This window comes from Scleropages formosus, chromosome 20 (assembly GCF_900964775.1).
Source record: "Scleropages formosus chromosome 20, fSclFor1.1, whole genome shotgun sequence".
In the NCBI taxonomy this organism is placed as follows: domain Eukaryota; kingdom Metazoa; phylum Chordata; class Actinopteri; order Osteoglossiformes; family Osteoglossidae; genus Scleropages; species Scleropages formosus.
In genome coordinates, this window is record NC_041825.1 from 7311269 (window position 1) to 7335888 (window position 24620).

General features: G+C 42.0%; 1 protein-coding gene across 1 annotated transcript; it reads left to right on the forward strand.

Moving 5' to 3' along the window:
* Nucleotides 1-1013: 1013 nt before the first annotated feature.
* LOC108926143 (monocyte to macrophage differentiation factor 2-like) lies at nucleotides 1014-20159 on the forward strand. Its single transcript, XM_018738670.1, has 7 exons — nucleotides 1014-1204; nucleotides 13871-13952; nucleotides 15073-15233; nucleotides 16231-16305; nucleotides 18400-18501; nucleotides 19122-19191; nucleotides 19585-20159. The coding sequence occupies exons 1-7, from the start codon at nucleotides 1191-1193 to the stop codon at nucleotides 19786-19788; spliced, it is 708 nt and encodes a 235-aa protein (XP_018594186.1). The 5' UTR covers nucleotides 1014-1190; the 3' UTR covers nucleotides 19789-20159.
* Nucleotides 20160-24620: the final 4461 nt, after the last annotated feature.

A 24620-nucleotide genomic window follows, 5' to 3' on the forward strand; every position in this document is an offset into this window, starting at 1 on the left:
TTTAGAACATTTAAAAGAATAATCTGAATCTAAATACTTGAGTAGTTTTTTCTGCCATTTTTGACAATTTTTCTTTCGGTTTAAGTGACATTTGAGTACTTTGGGTTGTGTTTCTTTAAAATAACAATACAATATTTTTGCGTCGGCATTGTTTTTGTTTACTCTGCTCAACCCGTGGTTACATTAGTTGCCTTGGCAGGTTATACACAGTTTTTATGGACATCACAGAAATGGCAAATGGAAAAGGATGCTGCTATTGTGAACAATCACAGTGACATTTTTTTTTCCCAGTTGGCAGACGCTTTTCTTCAATGCGACGCACAACTGAGTAAACAAAGGAGCATTTAAACAACAAACAAGAGACACACGATTCTCGAAATACAGTCAGTCCAATAGCACCGTTTTAAGCAGCACACGCATTGTAGACAGAACTGATATTGACATTTATTCATTTCAGCAGACGCTTTTTCTCCAAAGCCAAGTGCATGATCCCAGAGAAAAATACAAAGAATACATTACATCAACAGAAGGAAATACATACAGAAAATATAACATATAAGAAAGAAATTATATATAGAATATAGCTCGTATATATACAGTATATTATAACAGATAATGCATGTAATACATATAACGCATAGCACACACACATATATCATAATATTAGAAATAATGTGAAAGTTTATGGAGCAGATGGGAGATCAGGCAAGAGAGTGACATTCATCGCAGATAATACGCAGATTATTCCCTAGAATGGCGAGACAAATGCAAAGACAGGGCGCAAATGCGGTGTGGGGGGGTTTGCGCTGACGGCTCGGCGCGCGCTGACAATCGCGGGAAGGCGGCATCCCCCGAGACCGCGGGCAGCGGGCCCACTTCCGGATGTCCGCCGGGCGGTTCCAACGTGACGGTTCGGTATTGTGAACGGATCACTAGAGAAAGAGAAAGAGAGAGAGAGAGAGAGAGAGAGAGAGAGAGAGAGAGAGAGAGAGAGAGAGTGGTAGAGCGAGACAGAGAGAGTGAGTGTGGTAGAGAGAGAGAGAGAGAGAGAGTGAGGGACTGTCCGTGAGAGACATAGGAAGGCGAGCAGGCAGGGCTCTCCGCGCGCGCGCACACACACACACACCCTGAGCATCACCTCACCTCACCTCGCTCCAGGCCCGCTCCCGCTCCGTCAGCACACATTTTAAATGAATCTTGTCAGGTACGTAGACGCATCCTCAATTTTTCTTCCTTTTCTTTCGCGCAATAGAATAGAAAATGGAATTTCTGTGCTTCCTTTCCTCTCTGTCCCCCCCACCCACCGGGCTCCCTCTACTGTAAGCCGAGCGCTCCACTGTTGCGCGCGCGGCGAACTGTTGTTGTTCCGAACGCGACTGCGAAATGCGGCTCCACGTTGTTTCGCACCGGTTACCGCGCTTGCAGGGCACACAAGAGAAAACAACGTTGAATTTTTTATTCAATTTCTGCCGTTTTTCTTCCTTTTTTTGGGGCGGGGGAGGGGGTCCTTCCTTGCTTCCAGTTTGGATGTAGGGCTGCGCACGTGCAGTGCATTCATGCGGCAGACGAGGACTCGTCTGCGTGCATCATTCTTGTGAGTTTCTGCGTATTTCGTAGGTGTGAGAAAGGCTTCGGCCGCAGGGACGGCGCCAGGCTGCCCGCGCGAGCCTCTGTGTGTGTGTGTGGGCTGTGCGCGCCGCGAAATAATAATAATAATAGCCGACAGGACGCGACAGGTAGTCGCTCGAAGGTGTTTCTTTTTCGTGGCGGTTGCTTTCCATTTAAAAGCAGCGGTTCCCCGGTTCGCGCGCGCCTCGCCGTCAGGTACGGCAACGTCTGTGCGCGCGCAACTGCCATGTTTCCTCCCGCCCCCGGTCGCGTGTGAGGAGCGCGCGCGGTGGTGCGCGGTTTGTTTCCTCGACTCGCGGCTCCAAAATGACCGAGGAAGAAGCTGAGCGGCCCTGTGCAGAAGATTGTGGGAATCGGTGCGTGCGAGAAGGTGCGGGAAGCTCCATTAAAGATGTGGCGGCGGAACGAGTCGAGGCTCCAGTTGTTGCCGCCGGGGTTTCTCGCGGCTCAGGTGCTCTCATTCTTGGAGATTTAAATAACTTAAGCGCCGAGTTACAGAAAAGTTTGCGTGCTATTTACTAGTATACTATTACTCAGTATTCATCACACACACGCACAGCTGTCATCACTGATGAGCTGTCAAAATAGAGGAAAGATCTTGTTTGTTCCGTTATTTATTTTGGTGTTGATGTGGTTTTCATCCACAGTTGTTTATTATTATTGTTGTTGTTGTTGTTGTTGTTGTTGTTAATTAGGGCCTGCTAGTAGTGAAGTCTTAGTGCTGCTGCATTTGAACCCAAGGTCACAGGATTGAGTCTCACCTCCAGCTGTTGTACCCTTGATCAAGGTACTTACCCTAAATTGCTCCAGTAAAATTGCCCAGCTGTATAAATGGGTAAAAACTTCTAAGCTGCTTTGGAGAAAAGCATCAGATACATCAACATACATACATTTTCTGAAACCGCTTGTCCCATGCAGGGGCGCAGGGAGCCGGAGCCTAACCCGGCAACATGGGGCATAGGGCTGGGGGAGGAAGACGCACCCAGGACGGGACGCTAGTCCATCGCAAGGCACCCCAAGCGGGACTCGAACCCCAGACCCACTTGCAGACCAGGACCCGCTCAAATATGATTGTGTCTTTTATGTTTAAAGCCTTCGGTTCATTGTTCATTTAACACAATCTGTGTGTGTTTATGTGTATGTTTCAATGAATGAAAAGTCTTAGTGATATTTTCCTTGCTTTGATGATTACAGGCCTGGCAATTTCAAAGCTCAGGGAAAATTAAGTGATATATCTTTATACCTTAAAATAGCTGTTGGCCGTCCGTGCCTTATGAATTGGATGTAATTGCTGCGATAAACACCTTTGTTGAGGAACTGCCACATTACATGGTGATGGGGGAAAGAGAAAAAAAAAAAAAAAAAAACACTGCGTCAGTTATGACAACTGTTATGTTTTTCGGGTCAGTTTTAAGAGCCACGCTGATGTAATGCAGCATCGGCAGGTAGTGTAGCGTTTAGGGCTGGTGGCTTGCAGACGGAAGGCTATCGCATCAAATCCCACTCTCACGGCAGTACCCTTGAAAAAGTGTTTCCCCTGAATTGATACCATAAGAATACCCAGCTGTCTAAACTGGTAAATCACTGTAAAATAAAATTGTAATTGACCTTAGACAAAGCTCTGAATTAAATTAATAGTAATAGTGGACTAGAGGAAGAGTGTAGCACCCACATACTCTGCAAAAACCTTGTATGCAAATATGGAACTCTTTGGTGTCGATATATAAGTCTACCTCACAGTTTGTATGTTGAGCTGATTAATAAAAGAAATGCTTTCGTGACGTGGAACTAGGGGTCAGTGAAGATAATCGCACCACGCGTGTGTCGACTAGTGGGGAAAAGGTGAGGGGAAGTGTTGGGAGAAGCAGAGTCGTTATGCAGAGGAGTTGGAGTCAGTTGGTGTTGGTTATCTTGACGTCCCCCCTCTATGTGGAAAGAATTAAACGACTCATTTAGGGTTCGTTGTCACGGTTGACTGGTGGGACTGGAGCCGAGTTTCATCCCCTTGGTGCTGCTGCGGGTGCAGGACACAGTGCGGCCCAAATATTTACAACCCATGTGACGTTGTCTTCACAACAGATGAAGTCAGGAGAGACAACCCCATCTCTGCATTTTGCCTTAGGTTCCTGGAAATTCTTGGGTGTGTAGGTGTAAGCAAGGGGGGGGTTGTTGAAGTAATGTGCCCTCCATATCTGTGTATTACTTCAGTGTGTGTGACTTCAATGGGTGTGCCTCCCCCAGGAGAGCTGATGGTGTAGTGATTAGTGCTGCTACCTATAGACCGAAAGGTTGCAGGTTTGAGCCCCACCTCTGGCTATCGTACCCTTAAGCAAGGTACTTACCCTTAATTGCTCCAGTAAAATTACCCTGCTGTATAAGTGGATAAATAGTTGTAATTCACTTTGGAGAGAAGTGTCAGCTGAAAGAGTAAGTGTAAGTGGTTATTACTGCTACCACATCTTTGGTCCCCTCAATACAACTTATACCGGTCCTGAATGCACCGTGGAAGTTATATATGGAACCACGTGACGTGGTTTATATTTGTCATGTTTCTTGCAGCAGGTAGTTCCTGGTACTTCAGTGGAAACTGGAAACATAATTTATGGTGCAACCCTTGTCCATTCTGCTGAAGGCTACACGTAACTTACTGTGTTTTTAGGTCACTAGGTATGCGTTGACCATAACAGAAGTAAAAGTATTAGGAATATTGGACAATTCCAGAGTTTTGTCCTCAGGTATTAGGTCATTTGCAAGCTTGGAGTGGTAACTTTTTTTTAATGAAACATCTTTTTGTGGGGGATGCAGTGGTGCAGTGGGTTTGGCCTGTGCCTGCTCTTTGGTGAGTCTGGGGTTTGAGTCCCACCTGGGGTGTCTTGCAACAGACCAACATCCTGTCCTGGGTGTGTCACTGCACTCTGTGTTGCTGGGTTAGGCTCTGGCTCACTGCAACCCCACTTGAGACAAGCTCTCTGTGTGTGTGTGTGTGTGTATCTATATATATATATGTGTATTAATGTTTTTTGGTTTTAGAGACAAGCAGAACAACTGAGACAGAGCAATTAACTGATGTCTTGCTGCAAGATTTGTTTTCTCAGCTTATGGAGGGATGAGGACAAATGAGGTTTTGGTATGAATGCTCTAACTGCCGACTGGCACCGAGCCATCAGCATTTCTCGGAACTCAAGTTAATGTTTTTACCAGCGCCGTTTAATGTTTAGACTTGTGGCAAACATCCCTGTGACTGTTGAACGTGCGAAAAACACGTATTTTCGGCATGAATTCCCTCCTTTTCAACCAGAACGGATAACGATCAGTTCGGAATACATGCTGAACATGTGGTCCATCCTTAAACCTGTGTCCTTTGCTACCCATCAATTTTGCTTTGAGACATGAAAGTGGAAGCAGGAGAGTTGTAGTCAGTTAATCCTTTGCTGGCAATAAATTTCTTGGTTTAAACGCAGGTTATCTGCTGCTAAATAAATAAATGTAAATGTAAAAGAATGACTTCTACAGTACTTGTTACATTGTCAGAAAGTGGGGTGGCCACTGAATACTTATAATTACATTCTTTGTCTTATGTGTCTCAGCAGTCCATTAATATAAGTTCCACACATTATATTTGATGTGCTCTATTGATTGATTGTGAAGAGCTGTATTGATTCACAAAGGAAAGGCCATTGCTGATAATGATATATCAGAGGAAACACAAATAAATGTATATTTTTGCAAAGAAAGCTTTGTTCAGGCTGCGGGGCAGTGAGGAATGGACAGCCGTCTCTTGGATATGCAAATGCTGCCAAAAGGACGGGCGTGTGTTTCCAGCACGTACGTGTCACGTAGGTTTCCCTGACGTGTGTGTTCACGGAGTGTCCTGGCGCTGAGCTCAGTCCGCTGGGGGGGCGCAGACGGACGGGAGAGATGTCCTCCCGCTGCCTTCCTCGCTGTCCACGCCCTGCAAGTAATCTTTCCAGAGAGCAACCTTGCCTGGCATGTGTTCTGTTATGTGCCAGGGTAAACCTTGAGTGAAGAAAAATATCCTGTGCCTACTGTTGGATTTGGGTTTTTGCAGTCTGGGATGGAAACAGCCTTGATAATGTGGAATTACTTTTTGCTTGTAAGCCTTATGTGAGGAGACATTCGATCGGTTAGAACAATAACGCATTCTCGGACTAGTTAGATGAAGCACGTCGCGTATTCTTTGCAAGTGCTTTGTCTGTATATTTAGAATGGGCCGCACGCACTTTTTATTTATGCATCCCTTCTCCATTTTCTCTGCTGTTTGCCAGCGGAATTGGGCATGTTGGAGGATGGGTGTGCGCTGTGCCGTAGCTGCGGGGCACGGAGGGGCAGCTTGCGAACACGGCGCGTTTCAGTCACGACGAGTCGTGACCGCGGGGGCTGCGGGGTGCGGGAAAGGCCGCTGTCCTGCCGCGGCGGACCATGTGCGCTTAGTGTCCGCGTACGACTGCACGCTTCAGCGGGAACCTTTCTGAGCCCAACTTGTAAGCCTGGCTGATGTCAGGGGCGATTCGCAGATGCGGCATAATACAATTACCTGTGATTTCAGGCTCCTGGACGAGCGCACGCGCAGAGGGCGATGGGATGCGACCCTCAGGCAGCTGGTTCTCTCCTCAGATGCTCAAAGGCTCGACATGTTTTTTGTTTGCATATGATGCGTTTTTACATTCTGTATCGGTTGCATTGTCGTGATACTCGGTGACCACAACATTATGTAACGTTATGTAACATAAAAGGATTTTTTTTTGAGGCTATAATCAAAAGAGATTTTAGTGGTTTTCTGCAAATGGAAATTCCCAGACATTCAGTTTTATTGAAAATTGAATATATATTTCAGTTTAATATATTCAGCCTGAGCATAACAGTCCTAACCTGGATTTTAAAATATTAATTAGTGGGTGCTGACAGGATAGTTATATGTGTTATATCTGTGATATGGCAAGAAGTGGGCAGCAGACAAACCAAAGGAAATTGAATTTTTTGTCATTTTAATTGCTGAACTTTACTTCAGTATTGTCAGGTTCCATGAGTCGGTGAACATAAACGTGTTTAAATCCCACCTGGCCTCACCACCCATTAGGTGTCCTTGGCTCTTAGCTGTATCCCTGTGTGCTTTGTATAGCTTGTACTACTTGGCACAAGAAGGATTCCCTGAGAAGTAGAGCCAACGCCATGTCAAGGGTTCAGCAATGTAGAATCGTTTACCTGGGACAGTTTTTACTGTGTCGGTTCAAGCTAAGCACCTGGCTCTAGGGTACAGCAGCAGGAAGTGGGATTCGAACCTGGGTTCTTTGAGTGCAAGGCTGCAGATCTAACCATGTTTAAATTTATTCTAAGTTCAGTGCATAATTACTGTGCTTATTCAGCAATGACCAGATTTGTGTTGTAACAGTAATATGTGTTTGTGTGTATTATATGACTGTACTGGGGGAAAAAAAGAATCCTTACAGCTGACTGATGGGGGTGAATACTTTGATCTGAACTGATACCATTACAAATGTTTTGGAAAAAAGCGCGGGTATGTTGAACATTTTTCCTTTTCCTCCTGGAAGTACAGCTCACCAGGTCATATAAAGACAACTGATAAATAAAAAAAGATGTATTAACAATAAAAGCATTTTGATCATTTAGTGAGCTTTTCAGTAAAGGTTAAAGCTCTGTTGCGCCTTAGCAGATACAAATAATCATTCCCAAATAAGTCATCTTTCAAAATCCATTTTTATGCCCTTAAAAGTCCATATTACATTCCAGATGTTGTATTTGAGTTCAGTTTCTCTCTCATATAGTCATATTGCTGCTTATCAACTGCTGTTATCAAATGTTATCAACGTCCACGACTTATTAGATGTGTGCAAATAAATTTTGTAAAACAAAAAATCTTGATGCATTTTGATACAAGATTAGTACTGCATTTTTCACTGTGCAGTCATTTTTAGGTATAGTCATCTTCTGAGATACGCCCATTTGAGTTATGAAAAGTTGACCTTATGGGGGGTTTCATTTAATACCACTTCGTCCATTTACAAGCCACTCCTTTGCATATACGAAGACTGAATTTGGATTTTGTGCACCACCCTGCAGCACAAGATGTTTGCTTTTATTCATTTAGCAGATTCTTTTCTCCAAAGTGACTTATAATGATTATGAACTATTTCGCTGATACCTTTATCCAGAGTGATGTAGTGTTGATACACTGCACTAAACTCCCTATAGTTACTTGTCTATACAGCAGAGCGGTTAACACACACACACACACACACGTACATTCATTCACGCACACTAAGGGCAATTTAGAGGCACCGATTCAGCTGAAATGTGTTTGGACTGTGAGAGGAAACCAGAGCACCTGAAGAAAACCCATGCAAACACTAGGGGAACATGCAGATTTCACGTGCATGTGGCCGAGGGTCATACCCATGTCAAATCAAACAGTCCATGCACTGTGAGACCCCAGCGCTTCCTGCTGAACCGCCATCAGCAATTGATTGGGATTTGGTGATATTTTATCAAAAATAGGTGTCAGGTTCAGGGGGTGTGTCGATGCAGTGGGTTGGACCAGGTCCTGCTCTCCGGTGGGTCTGGGGTTCGCGTCCCGCTTGGGGTGCCTTGCGACGGACTGGTGTCCTGTCCTGGGTGTGTCCTTTTGCCCTGTGTTGCCGGGTTAGGCTCCGGCTCCCCGCGACCCCATATGGGACAAGCGGTTCAGACAATATGTATGAGGTGTCAGTTTTGGCACTCGGGAACGTAATTTTTAAAAAAAAATCAAAGCTAATAAAATTTTTTTATATTTTCTTTTTTGGCTTATGAGAGCTCTGAGAGTTCATCTTACAAAGGTCTTTTTTGGGGAACGCATTACCTTTATAAGGAGAGAAGGCTGCTTGTATTAATTTTACAAATTTTTTGGATTGTAGCTATTGCTCAAACCAAACAGTGTCCTAAACGTTACACAGTTCCGCATTCCGACAAAACGGTTTTCTCAACCGGTAATCGATTGTCGAAAAGGTGTGGCCTCTTTTTTAAACATAGCAGTCAGAGCTTTATTGAAGTCTGTGTCTGGACCGCACAGGATCGTGCACCTCGCTATTAATAGTGGTCTCAACCGGTGTCAGCGATGAAATTTAGGACATGCGAGGGAAGAGTGTGTCGAGCTACAGCTGAAAGCTGGCCGTACCGGCTGGCGTTATGTAAGCTCCTGCCAATAATTTCATAAGGGAGCAGATAAAAATACAACCCCCAACTTAACTGGATCACTTGGCATTTTCAGCCCATTCTTTCACGTTTCACATACCTCACCTTTGCATAACTCACCACTGGTAACATAGATATGTAAAGTTGAATTTACTGTTGCTGTAGTTACTTTGACCAAAGGTCAGTTGGAATTTAAGGGTATCTATTAACAATGAGTAATAATATATACTTTTGCATATGTAAATCTGTTAGGATTAAATGAAAGGACCCTTCCCAGCTGTAGCAGGGTTTCCTAAGAAGTTTATTTACTGCTATACAACTAAAACTGAAATAACATGCTTGCAAGTAGATGGTTAAACATGCACTGTATGCCAGTAGTTTTTCATTTTGTCGAATTATTTTCATCGGTTCACTAGGTTTAGATAATACCCCTTGAGGCCCCTGGAAATTCTGTTTTTTTTTTTTTTTTTTTTTTTTTTTTTTGATTTTACTGTGAAATGCACTGCTGAAAATGCTTGTTTCTGCATATATTTCATGTGTTTCAGTCATCATACTCACTCAGTATGTAGTTTATCTTTTAAAAATGTTTCACATGTAAGGAATTGGTGCTCCAGGGATGCAGTGGGTAGTGCGAGTTCCTCACGTCACCTGGACTGGGCGATTGGGCCTCGCTTCTCTCATGTTTGCATAAATTTCCTCCCACAGTCCAGATTTACATTTTCAGGTGAGTTGGTGACTCTAAATTGCCTGTGGTGTGTGTATGTGTGTGTGGCTACCCTGCAATAGAGTGCAGTTCCATGTGTAGCGTAGCCTGCTTATCCCAGAGCCCTGTGCTTCTAGGATACATTACATTACATTACATTTACATTATAAGATAGGCTCCACACCATCACAACCCTGTCTTACGGTAAGCAATTATCAATAACGAATGAATTTAAATAATCATGTCTAGTATGGAGGACCCTTCCTGGATTGGGGCCTTGTTGTGGTGGAAGGGCTTGCATGATCTAGGGATTTCCAGCGCTATATCGTCAGGAGCAGTATGCTCCTAGTAGGTTCTTCCAAGGCGAACAGGTATGGAGTGAAGATCTAGACTAACACGATCCAAAAATCCCCATGAAAGAGATAAAAAGTACAACGTGTACCCTGCCTGGAATAGGGTCACCGGACCTACCTCTGGAGCCAGGCCTGGGGGTAGCGCTCCTGGGCGAGCGTCTGGTGGCCGGCCAGGCAGCCTACGTAACCCAGCCAGACTCAGCCTGAAAAGGCAACGTGGGGAGGCCATGTGGGCCTACCACCCGCAAGGTCCAACATGGGGGTTTGGTGCAATGCGTTTCAGGCAGCAGGATGGGGCAGGGTGTTGCGTGGTGTCACGGACCCTTGCGGCAGAAAGGGATAAATGGTCTCCAGAGGACCTGCTGGAGAGATTTTATCTCCCAGTTGGCCTGGGAGCGGCTGGGGATCCCCCGGACTGAGCTGGGGGTATTTGCGAGAGACAGGGACATCTGGACTTCTCTGCTCTTCCTGTTGCCACCGCGACCCTAGAATGACAAGCAGTCAGGAAAATGGATGGATGGATGGATAGTATGGGAGAATAGAGAAGTTATACATCTCTATGCAGCTGTGGCTTTTGGATTCGTAGGTTGCAGGTTTGAATCCCTCCTACTGTGGCAGTACCCTTGATTAAGGCACCCTGAATTTTTACAGTAAAAGTTACCTGGTTGAATAAATGGGTAAATAATTAAAGGTAGTTTAACGATGTCAATCACTTCAGCTAAAATAAATGCAACTTTATGTTGTAAACCACAGACAGAATCAAGTAGGATATTTGGGACACGACTATGTTAAAAACACAGTGGTATCCATTGAAGTTTTTATGGATTTATTTCATTTGTATGTTAAGACAAAGGCAAACAGGTTTGGATCAGAACAAAAAGCTCTGCTGCTGACCCCATGTGGGAAGCATGGAGGATGCTGTGCTCTTTCCTTTGTTCTTCATCCAGAGCAGCTTTTGTACTTCATAGGTTTACCGGTGAAAATAAAGCCAGGAATTCATGCTGTTTAATGTATGATATTGGGGCGCATGTTTATATCGCGTTAATGCTGTGAAGAAGGAGACGAGTTCAAAAAGGTTAAAACGAAAAAGACAAATGTGACTGAAAAGGGAAAAGTCTTCCGAAAACTCACGAACCATTTCATACTGAGATAGGCCAATTATGCGTTTGGTATTTCCGTATTATGTAACTGCTGGATTTGTGTAATGAAATCAGAGGCTGTCATTTGTGGTTTATCAATGCGTCATTGGACAGCCGTCATATGGTAGCGAAAGGAAAGTCTGTAAAATTACATTTTTAAGGCATGTTCCTGTCTTCATCTTATGCTTCCTGACACTATCATGTTAATTTTGTCCTGCAGGAAAAAAAAGAGTTTTGGTAGAAAAAAAACAATCCCCCAGCCTTGCGTTTCCATGACTACAGTGACATCAGCACTCCACCTCTTTTGCTTCAGTGGGTGAATACGTGTGGTGTAAAGACCCTCGGATTCCTGGCTGCATTGGATCACAGCTTCCCGCCGTTGCCAAGCAACAGCAAAATACAGCGACTTGTAATAACGTGATGTGGATTAGAATGACTTTTTAGATGCACTGCGAAAGACCCAGTGTCTACAGGACATAAGCCCAACAACAAAAAGGCCCTGAAAACAGTAATGAGATATCTTGTTTTACCTTAAGTATTGCACGTGTGATGTGCATGCACAAAAATGATTTTATTGCTTTCACTTTTATAAAGTAATTCAGTAAGCGTTCACGTTTATACGTGTAAAATGATATAGTACACGTCTATAATGCTAACGTCATGTTCATCCAAAGGCTTTGTTGACAATTTGATATTTGGGGAAACGTCCTAGTCCGCTAGCGGGCCTCCCCAGTCTGCAGGGGAGCCAGCGTTGTGAGCATTCCTTGTGCGTCACACTTGGGCTGACGGAGACCATAAACACGCAGCCTGAAGCTCTTCATGTTCACTGATGCCAAAGGAAACCCGCTAATATAAAGAATGAGTTGCTGGGTATCTGTCATTATCCAGCTGTGTATGGTTTGCTGGTAGGAATTGGAAACGGACAAATACTGGTTACGGGACTTTTAGCGTTGCAAGGTCCATTCCCGAAGAGTTGTACACATGAGAAAGGTACAGCACTTTGCTAAAGCCATAGTTGCTTTAGTAAAAACCTCGAGCTGTGCGAGTCACCGGATAAAAGCATCTGTCTGCTGAATAATTACGTTAATTATGTAGTGTTAAATAATACAAAGACTTTCCCAAAGATTTCCCATTTATTTTGCTGGGTAGGCTGTGTTCTTGTTCTTTCTATGTTCTTACCAAGAATTTTCAGTTAAGCTTCTTTGGTGGGGGGGGGGGGGGGGGGGAAAAAAATGGTAGGTAGAATTTTGGAAAGAGCATGAGATCTAAAATCTGTTTTTTTCCAGATGCAGAATTTGTTGCTTATGAATGCAGCTACATGAAGGAATGTTTAACAGTTTCTTTCAAATTATCCAATAGGAACAAAAATGTGATTTGCAATTTAAAGAACATTGTTCAGTTTCCATCAGTGTAAGTTTATTTCCAATGTTTGTGACATATGTCGCTTACTGAGAAATTCAAAGTACAATGAGTCTAATTCTGTAAAGATCCCTCTGATCCGAAGCACTTTTAGTGCGGTAAAAACACAAAGGATTATCACTGAAATTTTTGGAATCTTACCTGTCAGATAGATTTCACCAGATGGTTTGATGTGATTCTCTCTCTGCCTCAGTCTATCATGTGGTGTTCCTCAGGGACTGGTACTTGGTCCCTTACTCTTTTTACGCTATGCTGCTTCTTTTGGGTTGGTCATTACTGCTCACAGCTTCACCTGTCACTGCTGTGCGGACAGCGCACAGCTGTTCCTTTCTTTTCGCCAACCAATGCAGAAGCATCTTCTTTTAGTATAGCATGTGTCTCACATTGTCACCTGAATTACAAATTCCTATGTACAGCCCAGCCTTTGTAAAAATCCCTCGTCTCCCTGCTGGTCCTTTTATCTTTTGCAACTTCTCCATCGCACTGAACAGCGGACCTCTTCTAGTTTGTGAGTCAAAAACCTTGAAGTAGCTTCTGACTCAAGTCCCCTCCACCTCCCAGGACATTAATGCTATAACTCTGCTTTGCAGATGTCTCCTCTATGAATCTATTAGTACCTCTCATCGCACTTTACTGAGTTTCTGGTCCAGGCAATGGTGATATGTTCTCAGGATGACTGGGAACCCTCTTATCTCGCCTTCTGATATCTTCCATCTTGTCTATGCAACTGACTGATAATGCTGCAGTGTTAATTGTGTTCAGTCTCCCAAATGGTTTCCATGTATCTGCCCTCATCATCTGTCCATTGTCTTCCTGTGGCTGCCAGTATCAAGTTAAAGACTGTGGTTATAGCTCATGGGATCAGCACATGATCAATAGCTGCAGCACCCGATCAATTCCTACATCGCGGCAAGAGAGCTGTGCTCCCCCAGCACTGGCTGCTTGTTTGGCCCGCTCATGAGGGGTCAAAATTTGAAATCTTGCCAGTTCCCGATTTTGGCTCTCGCGGTGGAACGATCTCCCTTTCTCCCTCAGGACTGCTGAATCCTTCCCAGCATTCAAGAAGGATTTCTAAATCGATCTATCTCTGACCTGTTTCGAACCCGATCTCCTGACAGAAATTTTCCAAACACCTTCTGCTATGATTATTTGTGTATTTGAATGTCATTACTTTAAGCAGCTACTTCAATGAGTGGCAGCAAAATGTGTGGAATCGAAGAAACAAACTGTGCTTTGTCAGTCGTGCGTGAAGCTACGCGTCCGTGGTTCAGCGCGCATCGGTGTGTATTGTCTTCTACATCACTTTGAAGACAAATCATTTTGCTAAGAGCATAAATGTGGATGTAAAGTGTAAAAATGAACTGGTCAAATTTAGTTTCATGGTGCTAAGCAGTCAATAGTGTCTTTTGTTTCCTTTTCAGGTTCATGAATAGCAGAGTTCCGCCCAACAAACGATATCAGCCGACAGAATACGAACATGCAGCCAACTGCGCCACGCACGCGGTGAGTAGGAGGGAATTCCGAGGTTTGTCACGCAGAAACTTTTCCTGGAGCGTTCGCTTGTCGAAACGCCTAAACGGATGGTCCTCCTCACGTGAAATAGATCTCCAGTGCAAAGGCGAAAAGATACGAAAGCGCAGAAGCGGCTTGGAGCACTAAATGTGGAGGAATGGCCGGAAATTGTGGAAGCGGGGGCAGAGGTTATTTCAGGTTTGGGGGGTGGAAAGGCTTCCTTTGGCCGGTGGAGCGCTGTTGCAACAGGGAGGAAGACTGCACTCCCTACCAGCTTTCCTCTCTCTTTTAGCTCTCAGTATTTACTGATCTGTCGCTGTGCCTTCTGCATTTCAGATACACAGGGAACTCTGAGATACTTATTGTTTGCAGTTTTTTCTTTGCACGTGGTTTTTTTTTTTTTTTTTTTTTATTTCCTCCCCCCTATTCCCCATCATTAATATGGTGACAGTGTTTTTCCGCTCTCTTGTTTATGAAGGAGCCACTGACAGGCGCTGCTCTCAAGTGCCTGTCTCTCCATTGCAGCGAATGTGATCCATAGGTCAACGCAAACGGAAGCATGTTGCAAAAGCATGGCAAAAATGTATTTTCATAAAAAGCAGAAAAATGAAGACGGTGCTGTTAGTTTCAGGTTACTGTTACACAGCTGTCTGGAGTGAATTTAAAGGAACTTGGCAATGTGAAGTAAACCCTGTAGACTGTGTTTGGTCGAGAAGTTTTTTGATCAGTTTTGCCGTAGTGAGCAAGGAGTAAAAATGAAACAGCACTGTCCTCAATTCCGCTGAACTCCAAAGTGTTATTTGTCTGAATTTAACAAAAATTTATGTAATCTTGAATTATGTGACACATGCATTTTTCACACTAGACACGTGTAAGATGAGCATCAGCCCATTGAGGTTAAAGTGAAAATGCAATGCTGTTCATATGCATATGACTCATCTGCTTTTATGGAGCTGTTTGGGTGAAAGAAAGAGGTTTTGCATGAAACCTGTCGGACTTCGTGTTCAAGTAGATAAGCTCTTTATGCGAGCTTGTTTTGCATGCAGTGGTTGTTTCTGTGGGACTTGGGCGTGAGTGCTTTTTAATGAATGTGCTTTGTTTAATTTATCAGCTCTGGATAATTCCCAGCATCCTTGGCAGCTCCCTCCTGTGCTTCCTGTCTGATGATGAATGGGAAACCATCTCAGCATGGATCTATGGCTTTGGCTTGTCGGGCCTGTTCATTGTTTCCACTGTGTTCCATACCATCTCCTGGAAGAAGAGCCACCTCCGGTACGTTTGCTCATTGGCTGGAGCTGGACAGTGAGTACCAGCCGAATTACAGACAATACATGATCCATGAAAGATAATCCAGGAAGACCTCTCAATACTCGCATGGCACGATAGATAACAGAATACCTGTACCAGAAGAAAAACGTTTTTCTCCCTGATTTTCACTCCAGTAAAATTGTTTCTAATTCAGGATTAGACCCCCACTCACCAAATGTCATTATTGTGCTTGTCTTTCTTTAACACACAATTCTGTTTTATGGATTCATTATGTTATATTTAGGCAAAGTTTGCATTTATTTTTTAATTTAGCGGATACCTTCGTTCATTGTGGCTTACGCTGCAATCTTCACCCGTCTTACTTGAAATCGTGGTACAGCAGCAGGAGTGGGATTCAAACCCACAGCTTTTCAGTTGCTAGAAGACAATGCTTATCCACTGTGCTGCTACCGGCATAAATTCTTTAATTGGCGGTCCCTGCTTTTTGTCAAATGGGTGGCTTTAAATACATGAAGACACTGAGCTGTGTGTGCATTAGCATCACTGAAGGTGGTAGGAGGGTTTCCAGAAGCCTATCTGGTCCATAGTAGATGCACCACCACCCTGCAATAGCAACTCTGTTCAGGCTACAGTGACAGGTTTGGCAGCTACTGGTTTTTTGATTTATCTGACACTTTTCTCCAAAGGAACTTACAACACTAAGCTACCTACAATTATTTACACAGCTGGGTAATTTTACTGGAACAGCTCAGGGTAAGTAGTTTGCTCAGGGCTCCTACAGCTGGAGGTGGGATTCAAACCCACAACCTTTTGGTCAAAAGCCAGCTGCTCTAACCACTACACTACCAACTGCTCCTGCTTAGGATATCTGAGAATTGGCCAGCAGATTTTTGATCACACATTACTGGAAACTGTACATATTTTTAATAGTTAAAAGATGTACAAAGAACTTAATGCTATGAATCCTGTCTGGACTGAAGGTCTTTCTTATTTGTAATAGGACAGTGGAGCACTGCTTCCACATGTGTGACAGGATGGTGATCTACTTTTTCATTGCGGCCTCCTACGCCCCCTGGTGAGTGTGGACTGGATGTGCACCGCTTCGCAAAGTAACCCTGTTGTAAATGGGGCCTGTGGACATGGCAAAGATCTCTGCTTGTTTTCCTGGCCTTACAGTAAAATAATGTAGCAAAAGATGCCCTTTGTAGACCTCCAGTATTGAAACTCATCCCGGAAAATGTGAAGATACCATATACAGGTGGTCCCTGATTTACGATGGTTCGACTTACGGTTTTCTCGACTTTATGATGGTGAGCTGGCAATAGACATTCAGTAGAAACCATACTTTGAACTTTAAATTTTGATTTTTTTTCCCAGGCAAACGATATGCGGTACAATACTCTCTCGTGATGCTGGGCAGCGGCAGCGATTCGCATCTCCCAGTCTGTCACGCAGAGGTGTGTATTAGGTGTATTAAATGCATTTTTGACTTATGATATTTTCAACTTCCAATGGGTTTCGTGGAACGTAACCCCATCGTAAGTTGGGGACCACCTGTATTCATAAAGTATTCACTGTCACCTTACTGCCCCATGAACTTTTGTTCTGTTACACTTTAAAATTATAATCCATGGGTGTGTTATTTACCCTTTTACAAACACATTGAATTCAACGCATCTGTGATGCAAAAATATTTTTATTCAACTTTTTTCCCCTCCAAATGAACAACACATTTACCATTTATAAAAATAATCACACCCCTGAGTTCTATTAGAACACTTATTTTTACTCTGTACATACTCTTTGCCACCTGACATGTTGTTCTATATGATTTGTCTGTATTTAAGTGTCTTTTTTAGTCTTGATAACAATGAGTATTTCCCCTCGAGGAAGAACCCCACAAAATGATACTTCCACCACCATCAAACTACAGTTGTCTACCAGGAGATCAATAGCTTCTCTCAAACTCCAGGCATGACAGTGTTTCTTAGAAGTGGTCACTTGTCCGACCATGACCATGACCTTTCTCTTCTTGTCACTCCAGTTTAGTCCAACATCCTAATTTTGGAAGATTGACTGAAAATACAATAAGTAATAACAATGGTTTTTTGCTTTTATTTTTAATATTGTTCTCAAGAAATCCTCAAAACATGTAGTTATTTTGAAATGATTGTGAATTACTAATTTATGACTAGAAGAATAATTCAGTTTGCCCATATTTTAATTTCTCCTTGGATCACAGTGAAATGAGCATTGGGGGCTGAATACTGCTCTGGTGTTACTGTTTATTTAAATGGTTTGAGTCTTTTTTGAGCAGTTTTGTTTTGTTTTTCAGTTTCTATTTCATGAGATTATAATTTACCTCCCACAAAAATGCACTTTAAATGGCTCTAATTTCAATAACAGATTTGTAGTTTTGGGGACCACTTTTTACAACCATACCGCTTTACCCAGACTAAATGATTCTCGCCTTTTTTTCCGTTGCTGAAATTAATCTGATGTATTATTTAAAATAAATTACTTTTGTCATATTCAAGAAAATTGTTCACTTCTGTCAAATTTATTTGATGTCTTTTAAAAATTTTACATGATGGTTTCTGTTTCACTGGAGTCTTTAATCTGACATCTCATCTCTGCAGACAGCCTGGAGCCACAGCACTTTAGCCTGTCTTAATGTCCATGTACATGTGCTTTATTCAGCATTGATCTACTACAGTGGGCTTTTAAAGAGGCTGCGTTCTATTGCTAGGAAACCCTTGCTATCATGATAGAGCCATAATTTGGTTATCCGCACTTGGAAAAAGCCATTGTTACTGTTATTCTGTATTAGTATGATTTTAACTTGAACAATGTGGGGAAAAAATACTGTATAACAAAGCCCATTATGGAATGTAGCATTCATGCATGTTAATTTTTGTTTATCCTTACTAGTCATATATTATAATGGGATTTTCAGTTTGGAATGAAATGTTATGGCTCAGTCTTCTTGGATGAAGCTTCAAGAACCCCAGCTCTTTTACTTTTCTTCATAGTACAGGTGGTTTTCGGTTGTTAGTTGGGGCTCTCGGCACTTGATGCGAGGAAGGTTGGGCTCTTCGCTTCTCACCGATATTGCCAATGTCAGCATCCTCCACCATGCTTTAAGCACCATGTGGTTTGACCTTCTCAGGCTGAACCTAAGGGAGCTGGGACCCTGGGCCTCTCACATGCGCTGGGTCATCTGGATTATGGCATGTGTGGGCACGGCGTACGTGTTCTTCTTCCACGAGAGGTACGTCCAGTAGAGGAAATGTTCGGCCTTAATTCTCAGGTTACTGACCTTCTCTGCTACAGTTGTGGTGACTCTTTAGTAGACTTTTAATTTAGGTCTCCATGCTGCACTTTCATTTCTGTCACCAAGCTTTGTAGCATTTCAGATGTATGAAATTCTGTGACAGGAAACATAATAGAATTTCGAGGTCAGTTCCTTTTAAACATATCAGAATTCTTTTAATCTTTGTCTTAACATACTGTCCTAGACATGGTTCACATCATTAAGTGTTGTAAATATATTGTATATTATTACTATATAATTGTAATAATTGTATAATTACATAAAAATAATAATTGCACAAATACACACATACATAGCATGTATTAATTATTGTAACATTTATTATACAGTTGTATTGTTTTGAATTACATATTATTTATGATATAATTTATAGGCAGTTAGGATAGGATATATATAAAAACTCATGTAGATCAGCACCATTGCAGCTTGTAAAATTTGTGCTTAATTAATGATTCAGTTATTAATCAGGTCATGCACCAGCAGTCAGCTGTCCATATTGTATTCTGAGCTTGTAAGTTTTCACCCAAAATCACTAAATATACCTTTTTACCATCCAGGTACAAGATTGTGGAGCTGATATGCTATACTGTAATGGGTGTCTTCCCTGCTTTAGTAGTTTTGTCAATGGTAAGAAACTGTGTAATGTGTCCAATAATGAAATTATGAAATAAAAAAGACTTTGATCTGCTGCAACTCATGCAGACATTGTAGCTGTACTGCAAATCAGTTGCTACTCGTCTTTAACGAGAACTTTTTCTTTATCTGTGAATGTAAAAAATATGGGCCAACCATGAAATTATAGTCTGATAAAAGATCGAGTCTCAATGTTTATTGAGTGTATGTGAGAATCTCTTGCCTTCAGTGGATAGAATTTGAAAGCCTGAAAGATTTGCATGCTCTGTGAACATTTGTGTGGAAGATCTCTGCCGGACGGCAGGGGCGGTCGAGCTGTGCATGTTGGTGGCCCCCGATGTTCCCGTAAGCGTGCATTCTGGGAGCACTCCTCTCTTTCCATTACAGGCCAACAGGGATGGCTTGTTTGAGCTCATAATGGGCGGCATGTTCTACTGCCTGGGCATGGTGTTCTTCAAGAGTGACGGGCTCATCCCCTTCGCCCATGCCATCTGGCACCTCTTCGTGGCCATTGGAGCCGGCATCCATTACTACGCCATCTGGAGGTACTTGTACACACCAGAGACCAGCGTGATGAAGACTTCCAGATGACACACGAGGAATACGTGACTGTGACACAGAATGTCGTCACTCTTCCCCGCTCCCCCTTAGTCCCCTTGGGGGGTGGAGGGGGGTGAGAGAGAGAGAGAGAGACCGCTCGGGAACTGTTGTTTTAGCATTTTAAACATTTGTTTCCACTTTCTCACAGCTGTTCTTTCATTCCTGCGAGCTGAACAGAACTGTTCCGGTTTGAATTTGTTTTTTTTCCCCACATTATTCGGGCACAGATGCTGCCTCAGGCATTAATGTTATGGTGTATTATTTAAGAATATGAAAACCCACTTCCTCCCTCTCTTGTCAGGTTAGGAAAAGATGTATTTCAGAGCATTGAAAGAAAGACATGGATCACTAATGTAGCTTTCGGGAAGAAAATCGGTTCTCTGAATTTTCCTCTACTTTCCTTGGTAGAGATTAAAATCTGTGCTGACAAATCAGCTTGCAGTATTAAATATTTCTTAGTTAATCTCTTATTAACATTTATTTATTTGCATCTTAAGTTTAACCAAAGTGTTGTCTAACCAGTGAGAAGTCATTCCCTGCTGCCACTGCCAATAAAGGGGAAAGTTAGGAAACAGTGTACACCAAATAAAATGCAGTCATTATTTACAGGAGGTATAATTAGTGTCGATATCAATGTCAGTTGTCATCACAGTATGTTAGTGCGTGAGCTTCGGTTTTGTTTGTCAGATTTCGTTTTGTCCGAAAAGTAAGATGTGACTCAGATTTTTTTTTTTTTTTTTTTTTTTTTTTTTGGTAATATGTCAAAGCTGGGTGGAACTCAGGTCGCAAGCTCAGTTCACTGAGGAGCTGGGATCCATCTCTCTGGGCTTGTCATGATTTTTTTAAAACATAAAACATATTCATCCTGATCAGTGTCTAACTGAAACAAAGTGTAACCTCCGGTTAAAGTCGTTAATTTTAAGGCTGAGGTCCAGTACCATCATTTTTACCTTTCTGGTGCAAATGAAAATGTTTTAAGAATCGTACCTTTCCATGTTCAGTCAGTGAACTGTGGAATTTCACAGTATTGAGGCCCACCGTGACATATAAGCAGTGCGCGACTGCTGGTCTCCAGGTCTCAAATATCAGCCATCTACAAATACATAGTATACTTCTTATTTTTCCACTCTTATGTTGTGTTGTACGGAGCAGGCACTTGTGGACCTTAGTTAACTCACCTCTACGTCCAACAAGCTGTGAAAATGACAGCTAGAGATTGTAACGCGCCAAGAGACGTGGCCCCTTCCTCATATAATTACTAAGCTTTTCACAGCAAAAGGGACACGTAGTAATGAAAGTGTAAACCGTGTGGTAACATCTTGTGAGGGACAGGTAGATTGTTGCAGGTTAAGTTAAGAAGCTCCCGTTGAATGGGTGGCAAAATGTGAAGGTGAAATATTGTTTTAAAAAAACTTGAATAATTCCAAAGACCCTTCAGGTCTGCTTCAGTGGAGTTTGTGCCAGTTTCTGATAAAACTTTGCACATTTCTAAGAGTTTGTGCGTTTTGATCCAGTGTTATACAGTGTTGCTTGAAAGTATGTGAACCCCTTGTGCCCCTTAGTTTTACCACAAAATGGTTATTTATTGAAAATCAGTGTTTCTCATGTGACATAAGTGGGTAATGACCAGTTCCATTTGTTGTTTAGAGGAAATCGTGCGTGTAGTAGAAACATGAAAGTAGTGCAGGTGTAAAAATATGCGAAGCCCGAGTTGCATTGGTTACACCAAATAGGTAAAGTAGAATCAGGTGTGTAAATCATAATCGTTTATTCATTTTATATGTTTATTTTAAGATTGAACTTTAGGTTTTAGGAGTTTATTGTAATATTTTATGCAAGAATAATGACCATCCCTATAGGGTTCACATACTTTTAAGCAGCACTGTAAATTCTCAGCTTGGTTTCGGAACTAATGGTATCTGTCTGAATTTCATTAACATTCCAGGTGTGGATAACCTTTCAGCTTTAATTAAATGTCCATACTGTATATTAGCTTTGAGCAGGCTGCTCTGTAAAAGTAGATGTTTTCAGTGCTTTCATTCAAGTGCCCAACGTCTTGGTATTCAAAATGTTTTATTTCCTTCCTGTGCTGTTTTTGCTATTTCATGGTACAAATTATTGAACCAATCAGCCTTTTGCTTACGCTGTCAGATTCTGTTTCGGTTTGTGTTTAATTTTTAAAATATTATATGCTACTTGGACGTGGATAATTTCCTAAGCTCCCTGATCACATTTTATACAATAAGGTTTTTTTTTTTTTTTTTTTTTCCCCAAATTAATTTTAAGATATAGTTCCTTCTTTTGAAAATATGATAAGGGAATTGTGAAAATTGAACTTTCTCAGTTTGATTCAGAGAATAGATACTACCAATGGTAAATATTTTATTCAGAAGATCAGTTATAAATAATTATAGGGTTATTATTTATTTAATTTGTTAGTTGTGATAGTGCCTGTACTGAATATATGAATTTTTGTCTTGTTTTATTTTAAATTTTAATGTTTCATTTTCAGATATTTAAAAAGATAGAAGAGCACTGCTTTCCTAAGAATAGGCCATGTCAGAGAAATCATTTGGGTACTGATTTGATTTTATCTGAATGTACAGGAATTAAATGCTAAACAATCAGTATGCAAAGACACAAACATATCTGTGACTGTGTGTGAGAAACAGCTAGCGAACAAGAGACAGGTGGTCACTTCTTTTCTGGAAATAACGAAATTTTGGGTGTAAAAGTTTGACTGGTTATAATTAGGAGAGCAGTGAACTACTTACTCTTCTCTTCGGAATCATCTCACAATTTTGAGACAACTGATTGTTTATTTCATATTGTACTGTACTTTTTTCCCAAGTGTGTACTGAAACAATTGTATATTATGTACATGTTGTATTATAATGGGATATTTTCCACTCCGCGACATTAGGACAAGGTCCAGGGTGTATTGTGACGTACAGCTCAGCTTTCCCTGTGGCTTGTGTCGTAAATTCCCTTCTTAAGTACAACACTAGTAAAACACTGTGCACGTAAGAGCGGCACTAAGACATACCTGCCTCTCTTTTGCCGCGATGTAACGACAGAATTAAGAACCCAACATGGAGCAAATATACAGGAGAAGAAGCGGGCTTTCAGCAGGACGTTTGCACATTCTGAGTTCAATTTGTAACATGCAAACGGAAATATCTCCTGTTCTATTTCCCTATGTGACTGGTTGTCCCGGTGAAGTTACTGCCAAAGGCAATACAGCGCACCTCTGCCACATTTTCCGCAGTGTTTTAATATCTTTCGAACCTCAGATAAGAATGTAAATAGTGTTTTTGTACTCTGAGGCTCTAAGTGCCACAGTTCTTCATTGAATTTATGTTGCTCTCCACATAAGAGATGAATATTAAACCTCTTGGGCTGAAAATCTGAGTGGATAATATGGACAGTGCTGACAGTCCTTTAGTGGTGTTCAGTCCATAAGAGAAACAATTCTCAGCAATTTTCCTTTCATTTTTACCTTGATTACTTGGGTGAACTATCTGCTGCAGATCTGGACCTTAATGGACTCCAGTTTCATGCCTTTGGAGCAGAACCGCAAAGTTGGAGCGCACCCAGAGCTGTAGTTTCCTCGTGAACTTTTAACACGACTTTTTAACACCTGCTCGCCGAAAGACAGAGTAAAAGCACAGAAAGCGTCTGTGACCAGTAGGAGTTTCGAAGTGTGCAAGGTGCTTTTTAAAAATTTTTTTTTTTTTTTTTTTTTTTATGTGTTCTTGTTATGCCAGTGGGCAGGTGCTAGTTAAAAAAAAAAAAAAAAAAAAAAAAAAAAATTTGATGATGTGGTCATTATTATAGTTGTTTTTAAGAAAATCAGTGTTGCTAACATGTAGTTGTTGGGCAGCTTTTCGGGGTGTGATACAAAATGACATTGACCCACAGATGTTGCACTGATGAAACTCCCCTGACCTCAGCTGCTGCACTGCCCTCGCGGTGGCGGCTGTCCTGCAGGTTTTTACCCTCATAGCCGCACTGCCTTTACCTTTCAGAATGACATTTTCTAATGTACATACGAATGGGGACCTTTGTATCTCTCCGTGTCCTTTTTAACACGCTAAGTAGTATGTTCTGGTATGTTCTCTGAAGACTGCCCGTGGTGTGAAAGCTGTGACCCGGTGGCTTAACTGTGAGGTCTGCAAGTATTCTCTTGAATTAAGTGTCATTTTTACATTAGACACTGTACCTTATGTGGCGATGGTTGTATTTTGTATGTATTTGTCACTTAATAACAATCTTTTATAACAAGGACTCTGTGTTGTGTATTAATCTTTGCGCTTATACACCGCTCAGTTTCCCTCTCCTGCTTGTTGGGTGAAACAATGGATATATTATCTGTATCCTGAAAGTGATATATTCCTTTAGTGTAAATTTTAGAGGAGTAGTGTGTTGGGAGGAGACTGTCAGCTTTGCAGCACGCACACATGCACACACGCGGGTGTGTATTACACAACAGTAACAGTAAACCAACAGCAGGTGGCATAGTGGTTACACCTGTCACCTTGCAGACCTGGGTTCGAATCCCTGCTTCTGCAGTGACCAAGACTCTGTACTTAAGTGTAATTCAATGAGTCAAAACCTGTTTAAATGGGTAAATCATTGTAAGCTTACTTTACAAATATAACAGAGTGTAAAGTTAGAACTAGATGGATAAACGTGAACCTCATGATGATGACTGACAATATGTCCATTTGGTAAAGAAAGCTTCACGTTGTACAGGAAGGAAAGGTTTCCCGCCTTGTGATCAAGACTGAAAATTAAGTTTTCGCGCTTTTTTTTTTTTTTTT